This window comes from Ranitomeya variabilis, chromosome 4 (assembly GCF_051348905.1).
Source record: "Ranitomeya variabilis isolate aRanVar5 chromosome 4, aRanVar5.hap1, whole genome shotgun sequence".
In the NCBI taxonomy this organism is placed as follows: Eukaryota; Metazoa; Chordata; class Amphibia; order Anura; family Dendrobatidae; genus Ranitomeya; species Ranitomeya variabilis.
The window spans coordinates 140,736,705-140,746,839 of record NC_135235.1 but is presented as its reverse complement, the minus strand read 5'-3'; the positions used below and the strand labels follow the sequence as shown (position 1 = coordinate 140,746,839).

General features: G+C 38.5%; 1 protein-coding gene across 1 annotated transcript in view; it reads left to right on the top strand.

Annotated features, from left to right (window-relative positions):
* The first annotated feature begins 823 nt into the window (after nucleotides 1-823).
* The window catches only part of LOC143770064 (protein NDNF-like), a 65,736-nt gene continuing 56,424 nt past the window's right edge, over nucleotides 824-10,135 (top strand). The window contains exons 1-2 of the mRNA XM_077259306.1: nucleotides 824-1,144; nucleotides 6,355-6,538. Coding sequence (XP_077115421.1) covers nucleotides 6,357-6,538 — 182 coding nt within the window. The 5' untranslated portion in view covers nucleotides 824-1,144; nucleotides 6,355-6,356. The remainder of the gene's footprint in view (nucleotides 1,145-6,354; nucleotides 6,539-10,135) is intronic.

The following is a 10,135-nucleotide window of genomic DNA, read 5'->3' as shown; positions in this document are numbered from 1 at the left end:
TCTATCTATCTATCTATCTATCTATCTATCTATCTATCCATCTACCCATAAAGGAATAAAACGGCTCTTACTTTCAGCTACACTTTGCATAGACTTTCATTTTTAAAGTGCTCATTACCATTGCATTATCTCACAGATTACGATTATATTTAAAGAGATGGAAATCAAATAATTTAATGTCATGAATGTAACATTGCATCTGAAAGTCAACTTAAAGCTGTGCAATTGAAAGCATTTTAGGACTCATAAGTCAATTCATTAAAAGCTTTCATGACCCACAGGTACAGTGTATTCTGTAAGAAATCAATAAGTCTATCACTTTACAACAATGAAATACATTACAAACATTAATGCACTAGCATGTAGAATATCCCAGTGCTTTACCCTGTCATGCAAAACATTAGCTCATTAGCTGCGATCATGAAAAATAGTTTTAGTTACTAGCTTAAAGTGAACCCATGGTGACACACCTCTATAAGATTTATAGAAGGTAACCTGTGGGATTCCACAAACATAAATTGTAATGACACTCCGATTCAGAAGGCTTTTCATTTAATGTAAATATGTTGGGCGCTCCTCTCCTGGCAGGAACCACTTACTTGAATGTATTCAGCCAACACATTCCTTTTTAGATATCACATGTTTTAATGAGATTGCAAATGGGGGAGGATCGGGTCGATCCCAGCACTCCAGGGTATTAAACATGATCTACAATGTCTTAGTGCACTCACAGTAATACCGGATTATTGATATTATGAGGCTGGGTACCCTCCATCTCTATTGTGTAGCGCTCCAGAAGAGTTAAGTGGGTGCCCCCCTCTCTCTCCCTCTCTGTCTCTCATTCAAGCCCTTATCCATCTGCAAATCTGCCAACAAGCAACTCTTTAATACAGTGGAGAGGAGGGAGGCTAGTCGCTAACTAACAGGGATACTGAGTCTTAGACCACAGGGGATTCTCAGGAGCCATTCATGCTGTACGCCTGATATCTAGGAGGAGACAGCTTTCAACCTAAAGGAGTCTATCATTATGAAAAGGTGGCCGTCTTGTGGACTGTTCCATGTGCCCTACTCCTAGAAGCATGAGCAGCCCAGAACACAGTGAGGAGTAAAGCACAGGCTGAGAGGGATTTCTCCATAGCGGGAGGTAGGTACAATATTCTACAATATTATGATATATGACTCTAACTTGTGTATCTCCTTTCTTTCTTCTTTCCTTTTCTTTCTTTTTCATTCCCTCTCTCTCCTTTCTTCTCTCTTCTCACTCTCTTTGTGCTGCTTCAGCATGACTGACGTCTATAGATAAGGAAGTGAAATGGGAAAAAATACAGTTGAAAAACTAAAAATCAATAATTTAACCCCTCCATCGCCTTGGGATTTTCCGTCTTTGCATATTTTCGTTTTTTTGCTCCCCTTCTTCCCAGAGCCATAACTTTTTTTTATATTTTTCCTTCAATATGGTCATGTGAGAGTTAGATTTTTGAAGGACGAGTTTCACTTTTGAATGACACCATTGGTTTTACTATATAGTGTACTGGAAAATAGGAAGCAAAACTCCAAGTGCGGTGAAATTGCAAATAAATAGCAACTTCACAATTGTGTTTTTTTTCTTTTACCATGATCAATAAATGCTACAACTGTCCTGCCATTAGAATTCTCCAGGTCATTACGAGTTTGTAGATACCAAACATGTATAGGTTATGTAGAGGTGAAAAAAAATCCAAAGTAAAAAAAAAAAGGACATTTTCTGAGACCCACAGCATCTCCATTTTTTGGGAGGATCTGTGGCTTTTTCTGCGCGCCGAGCTGACGTTTTCATCGTTATCATTTTGGGGTAGATACAATGTTTGATCGCAACCAAAGAAAAGTAATTCTGGCATTTTGATTTTGTTTTTCTTGTTACGCCGTTTACCAATTTGATTAGTTCTTTTTATATTTTGATAGAGCTGACATTTCTAAACCCAGTCATACTATATATGTGTATTTTTCATTTTTTATTGTTTTTTTTTTTTAATGGGACAAAATGGGAATGATTTAAACTTTTAGATTTTTTATATTTTTCAAAACATTTTATTTACACTTTCTACGTGCTTCAATAGATTCCTTAGGCTTCTTTCACACTTCAGTTGTTTGGCGTCAGTCACTTCCGACATAGTGACGGATCGACGGATCCGTCACAATTGTTGAGAAAACGGTTCCAACGGATCCGTTTTTTTGAGGGATCCGTTACTTGGGGGTTGTCTGGGAAAAGTATCTACTTTTTGGAGCATGCGCAATTGAAAAAACGGATTTGGGCGACGGATCCGCCGAAATGATGGTCGCGACGGATCCTTCGCCCATAGGCGGCCATTCTATGGAATGACGGACGCGACGGATCCGCTGCGAACCGTTATTTCGGCGTTGACAAAAAACGTTTCAATGTCCGTCTATATCTAGACAACGTCCGCCAAATTTCGAAGGATCCGTCGCATGATGGATGGAATTGAGGACCATCCGTCACAATCCGTCGCCAATGCAAGTCTATGGGAAAATAACGGATGCGCCAAAAAAAATGACGGATCCGTTATTTGAGGAAACTGGCGGTTTTAGACTGACACCAAAAAACTGAAGTGTGAAAGAGGCCTTAGGAGACTTGAAGCTGCGATTTTCTGATTGCTTGTTCTACACAGCAGGGCTTCATAGCAGATCGGCAAAGACAAGCACGAGGATCTCCTGTAGACCCCATCTGTTATGCCAATCCATCGATGCCCCACGATCACGTGACCGGGGTGTCGATGGGCGGGGATATTGAAGCACTTCTGGTGTGTTCATGTTAAATGTCGCTGTCAGGTTTTGCATGTTAACAGCCGCAGGTGGATTGTGATTCCACCTGCGGATGTTAGGGGCACATGTCAGGTGATCAGATCAGCTGTCATGTGTCTGAAAATATGCGGGCTCAGTGACGGAGCCCGCATCAAAGAAGGGAAGGCGACCTATACGTCATAGCTCGTAAACATTAAGGATAGTTATATTTGTAGTCTGGCAAATGGCTGTTTCTGATGGGATTTAGTGTCATTATTAAGAGGGGAGATGGCTGAAGTCACTATATTTAGTTTCACTTATTACATGTCATAAGAAAATTCCATAAAAAAGGGAAGGTTTTTATTTTATTTTATTTTTTTAAATTAATAATTTGTGTGGGGGTAACATCCAGCCTGCCCAGTTTGACAAAAGATTTCTAAAGATCATGGAGCGTTGAAAAAAAATAGCAACCCATATTTTAAAGAACACAAAATCCCCTTGTTTGGTAACGGCACATATAACTGACCACGATATAAACCACTCCAAAGAACAACCAGTATACTGTGCTATATTAAAAGGTAATCTTTATTAAACAAACACTACAAACACCTGTAGCTGCAATTTCAATTCATGTGAATCTCAATAACCAGCAAGTATAATATATGTCACTACTTGATGAATATAGGAAAATACATCAACGCTTACAAGGTCTACCCTTCATATGAAAAGTGCTAAGTGCTATTCCCAGTAACAACCCCAGGTGGCATCCTGTACTCATGGATACCTATTTCACCATGGGATCAAGTGAACGCATATTAAGAATCAGACACTTACATGAGGCGAACCTCCTGACGAAGGGACGAAACGCGCGTTGGGGCGCTTAGGAAAACCACGCTGATAAGTTCACCTCTCATGTAAGTGTCTGATTCTTAATATGCGTTCACTTGATCCCATGGTGAAATAGGTATCCATGAGTACAGGACGCCACCTGGGGTTGTTACTGGGAATAGCACTTAGCACTTTTCATATGAAGGGTAGACCTTGTAAGCGTTGATGTATTTTCCTATATTCATCAAGTAGTGACATATATTATACTTGCTGGTTATTGAGATTAACATGAATTGAAATTGCAGCTACAGGTGTTTGTAGTGTTTGTTTAATAAAGATTACCTTTTAATATAGCACAGTATACTGGTTGTTCTTTGGAGTGGTCCATATTTTAAAGAGTAGCCCTCTTCATAAAGCAATAGTACATATGAAAATGAGAAACATTGTAATACGTCATATTAGAGAACTCTGCTGCTTTCTTCTCCTGGACTGATCATTCACTCTCAGTGAATACAGATTTTCCCAATGAGATAGGAAATGACAGTTTGGTGCTCATAAGTCATATCGTTCTATGTAGAACTGTAACTGTAGTTTCAGAAGAAGTTGTCTTTAGCTCCTCCCCCTCCATTAAAATTAAAAGCACCAATTGCTATCTCCTATCACAGAAATTGGAAAGCCTATCTTCACAAAATACCAATTTGTTCCAAGAAATGTCAGTGAAATATCAACCCAGGATGATAAGGAGATAAGGAATCAGATTTTCCCTGTAAGATATTTTACAAAGTTGCTTTTTGTCATGTGCACCATTGATTTATGAAATAAATATTAAAGAGATAGTCACTCCTTAAATGTTATCTCCCCTAAAGTCTTGCTTATGGGCACTGCCTCAGTCATATATTGCACTGAATGTGTACCTGCAGTTTGTATGATTGCCAGCTGCATCAACATTTATTTTCAGTGCTGCGTAAATGAAAGGCAGGGGTGTAACGATGGTCTGTTTGATAGGCATGGTTGCTCATCAGCCATGGAGATTGAAAGGGCTCGAAGCACTTTTCTGGCTCATGTGAGACCAGTGCTATAAATGATGTGATAAGGCCCTTTAACTAGATTATGCATTAGAGATTGAGAGCTTCACGTTGCACCTCTATGTAGCAGCCATCATTACATTCCCGCAGCCTCGTTCTGTGTATCACAAAAATACTCCCAAAGGTCTTCAGTAGAAATATGTCATGACACGTGGAGCAGACATCTTATCTGGTCAGCCTTATCTTTCAAAGCTAAAACTATAGCAAAAAAATGCAAACTTCTCTATGCAATCTGAGATTATTTGCATTAATTGTTACATCATTTAATTTAGCAAATCTTAATCCTTACCTGTATCAATGATCTGACAAACGAAAATTTGAATCACCTCTAATGCACAGAAACTCAAGTAAAACTATTTGAAAGGAACACCCATTGTTCTTATTAAGGCATGTTTTTTTTTTTTAGGAGATTTGACAGTAGAATATTTGCACCCCTTAATGTTATGATTGCTTTCCATTGCAGAAAGAACAGTTTTTAAAAAAAAAAACCTCAGGCATTCCTGACATCTGTTAACTCAAAGGTTGTCACAATTGTTTCATTCTCCATCGATAAGAAAAAAAAATATTTTGATACACGTAGAGCTGAAGAATTTCTTAATGTAACCTTTAATATAACCTCTGACAGATGGGAATGAAGGACCTGAGGCCGATGAAATGAAGCAAAGTGTAAACAGGAACATGTGTACTGGAAACACCGTGACAATGAACTGTAAATTAGTTTGACCCAGGTCTTGTTAACCTTTTCTAACGGAGCTTCTGCTAAAAAATAGATTGGAAGAATTGGAGTTAGACTAACGATTACTTGTTATCCAGGAAAGGTCATGCGTCCTAGTATAAGAAAGGACAGTCTAAATGGAAATCCAGGATGATGAGATTAGTGGAAACAAATACTGAAGAACACATATCTAGAGGACATCTACTTATACAAAATCAATAGAAAAGAATGAAAACAAAACATGTGCTATACCATTCATCCCAAGGATCTTATGTGTATTCAGATTGTCATCCGCCTCAATGTCATACCTGGCCTGAATATAGCCTACTTACAATGATGAGGTGTACCCTAATAAGAACACTACTTATACATCCATTTATTGTTAGAACACAAGGGGAAAGCATTGTCACCATACCATTGTGCATATTACAAGGTCGTATGAACATTAGTACCAAACCGCTATATTTAACCTGATGAAGATCTCCATTAGAGGAACTTGTCATCTGATTCATGCTGCCCATGGTGAAAGACAAGACTTGTCAAGTACCACTTCTGGGTGGCTTCTTCCTAGTCTAGTTGACTGACAGTTCTCTCCCAATGTACACACATGTGAGAGATCTGTCAATTACCTGGGGCAATGCAGGGAGAAGCCATCCGGGGTGGCGCTAGACTAGTCAACTCTCTGCCTATGGTCCCGGGATCTTTAAGCGATGTTTTTTTCTTAAATAATGAACATTTTCAGAGAAAAAGATACCTGGCTGCAACCATACTATTCATTCTGCCTGTAGTTTGGGCATCATGACTCAAGTAAGAGGATCCTTTTAAAAATGTAGTCTTTAATTGATTTACACCTTGATGATTTTTTTTCTGATGTAAGGAGAATATTTCACATGAAGACAATTAGTCACTGATGCAGATAATCTGTTAATACATTCTTATTTCCCATAGGCATGGAAACATACAAGCTACCATGGGTTGTTCATCTTGCTGTTCTTCTGTCTGGATGCATGTCTCATTCCAACCTTCCAACATTTGAGGATTATGGAAAGATTTATTTCAACCCATATCACTCCCTTATTCTACCAGATGGCAGGGAAACCACAATCTACTTATTGAAGGATATTACAAAAAGGTAAGAGTATATTATTCTGGCGTTGATCTTAGCTGTGGTCTTCATTATTTGGTGTCAGAAAACTTCTGCCCAAGTTTTTCTTTAAAGTCTATTAAACTGTCATCTTGTATGTCTCTATACATCAATATAGTGTGTTACATTCACAAATCGCTGCACACACGGATAGTGTCATGCTCCTGGTTGCAACTTTTTAGGACTGTACAGTATCCACTATCCAGTTGATAAATTAGTGTATTTTTACTAACAATTAGACCTTCCTAACGTTATGGATCTGGTTCATATCAATGGTCATCATGAGGACTCCTCCACGGTCATTTCTTGATCAGCACATACATAGTTTTTCTTACGACTTTGTTTTGTCTTCACGTTTTGAGTTTTTACTGTACTCTCTTTTTTTTTTGAGACTCACCAGAGCCATTGCCCCACTTAACCCTATCCTTTCATTGTACTGCTGTATCCATTAGTGCTTTAATGAAAAGCAGATACGGAGGCTTTTAAAGTGGACAGCGAAACCATCTGACTGTACTATAAGTTATATTTTTCAGATGTTGAAAATTCTAGTTAAATCTCCATAATCGAATTGATACTGTATTCCCAATGGTCAGAATATCAGCATTTTGGGCAGATTTTTCAGAAACTTCCAAGGTATATAGAAAAACCTCTTTTATGCAACTGTTACCCTTTTTTCAGATTAATATTTAAAATTTGAAGAATAGGCATGGATTGTATTATTTCTTATACATCAATGTGTCATGCTAATCTGTTCTAGACTTCCATTCTGCGCAATGGAGACACGTGTCAGAATTGGCAATACACTTTAGTCTAAAAAGCAGAATAAATAGGAATATTTCAGGATAAAAAAGTGAACAAATAAGGTGATGTTCAGCATGTATTATACAAAAAGTAGACTTTGGAGATAATTATGTAATGTTGCGCAGTTATTATTGTGCTACACTATATGGGGCTTCAATATGGCACCCATAAAAGTCTATACAGTTCTAATGTAAGTCTTCAATCACACAAAAACTGAGTCAATGTGCTAAAGAATATTGGCTAATTTTATGAAATTCAAATTCAAAGCAGAAAAGCACTGATGACAAGAATAAGATGATTTCTGTAAAGCAGTGTGGAAATTAATGGAGCTATGTACGCGAGCAACATAAATATAAACATAATTGTTCATTGACTGTAGCTCCAGGAAAAGCTGTTAATGGGAACCAAACCAGCAAAATACTTTAGATAGTCATACTCACGAATACTGAGTTAGATGTAACTTAAAGTGGTAGCACGGGACTTTAACATGGCCTATCCCTAGGATAGGCCACCGATGTGTGATGGGTGGGTGTGCAACGCCTCGCACCCCCGCATATCAGCTAATCCGGGCACCAGTGGCAGTTGGAATTGCTCAGTTGCGGAACTGCATAGCACAGCTCCATCAACTACATAATGGCCGCAGCTTGGTACTGCATATCAGGCCCCTGTTTGAATCAATAGAGGCAAATTTTCCATAACCGTCCGGGGCAACTATTCCAGTGATGGAGCTGTGCAGCACTGCAACTGAGCAGTTCTGGCCACTGGTGTCAGCGGAAACAGCTGGTTGGTAGGAAGGTTGATCAGACATTGACGACCTATTTTAAGGATAGGCCAACACTGTTAAAGTCCTGGACAATGCCTCCAATATAATATGTATGAATCAAAAATCTTTTAATTTCCCCTTTTTGATATTGTACCACATAGGTATTCTCCCTTTAATACAATGTTTTATAAATGCACTATAAAATGGCACAGGGTGCTGATGGCTATATAGTACTCCATAGGAATTTGTGTGTCTCTGTACAGCCTCTGTGCACGCAGGTCTGCCCAGAACCCATTCACTGTCCCAGGCAAGATGTACACACTGATGTGTTCTCAAAATTAGTCCCAACTCCACTGGAAGAAGCTAACTCTGGGATTTGTGCCAGTCTCCAGCAACGCTCTTAGCAATTTTGCTTTCCAGCCAGTTAAGTTAAATATTGAACTACATCTGCATATATTTAGTTTTCATATAGAAATATTTAATCCAATGATGTCATTATTATAGTTTGTCATTATTTCACTTACTTTATACCATGGCCACAATGAAACTTTCCAGTGCTGGAATAGTCATTCATAAACTTTGATTCAATATTTCCATTGCCCTAATTGGGAAATCCTGACTTCAATCAATCCTGGTCATGCTATTGGTCATAAACATTAGAGCTATAGCATTTCTTATATCTTATACATATAAGATATGTTCTCTTCTCTGCTTTCTATTCTCCATACTTAATGTGGCACACACAGACGCACAATGCAAAGAAAAAGTCAACTTGTGCCCTTTTTACCTGGTTTCATGTATGATTTTCATTTTGCCCACACCACTTACTTGCCACAGGTGAGTTTGAACGAGCATTACATACTTGAAACAAAATCGTTTACACACAATTTTGGAAAGATGCCAACAAATTTGTCCAGTCCATTTTTGGGGTATTATGTGAAATTATATCCAATTAGTTTTTTTTGTGTTTCATCCAATACACACAAAGGAAATAAACATGGGTATAAAAAACATGTGTAATTGCAATAGTTTTCTGGGAGAAATGCTTCATTTTCTGGAACAATTTCAAGGGTGCTAACACTTTCGGCCATGACTGTATGCCTGGAACATTAGGAAACACATAGTAGGTGTCATTAAACTCATTCCTTTCCCAATTATGTACTTATAAAGGCATATAAAAGTTTGGGTATTTATGGACAAAATTACTGTTATGAACAGTTAAGTAAGTTGGAAATGGCACCATGTTGGCGGTGGTTGACAGCTTCTGCTCAGCTCGAACTGCCCTGGTGCATGCCTAGGATGTGCCTGGATGACATGCACCCAGGAGCTATGTGACCTGGAATTTCCATGGTGAGTAGAAATGTCCTGGAGGGGCAGGCTGTAGCGGACAGCAGGACCGGCTCCAAGTTTTTGTGGGCCCAGACGAAACAGTCTCAGTGGGCCCCTTTAAACATACCACAATTCATGAGGCACAGATACAGCATAGAAATATAGGTAAAAGATTTCACTTCTTACATTACATGAGTGATATCTACAGTATTGTAAATTCTGCAATAGGTCAGAAACCGGACAGTATAGACATCAATACAGTATTATGGGCACCAAATAGTCCCTCACACAGAACAATGAGCCCCATGTATTGCTCCATACAGTATTATGGGCACCACATAGTGCTCTATACAGAATAATGAGCCCTATATATTGCTCTATAATGTATTATGGGCACCACATGGCGCTCCATAAAGAATAATGAGCCCCATATAATGCTCCATGAAGTATTATGGGTACCACATAGCGCTCCATGTAGAATAATGAGCCCCATATATTGCTTCATACAATATTATGGGCACCAAATTTTGCTCCAAACAGTATAAATAGTCCCATATATTGCTCCATACAGTATTCTGGGCACCATATAGTGCTCCATACAGAATAATGAACCCCATATATTGCTCCATACAGAATAATGAACCTCATATAATGCTCCATAAAGTATAATGAGCCACATTTAATGCTCCATA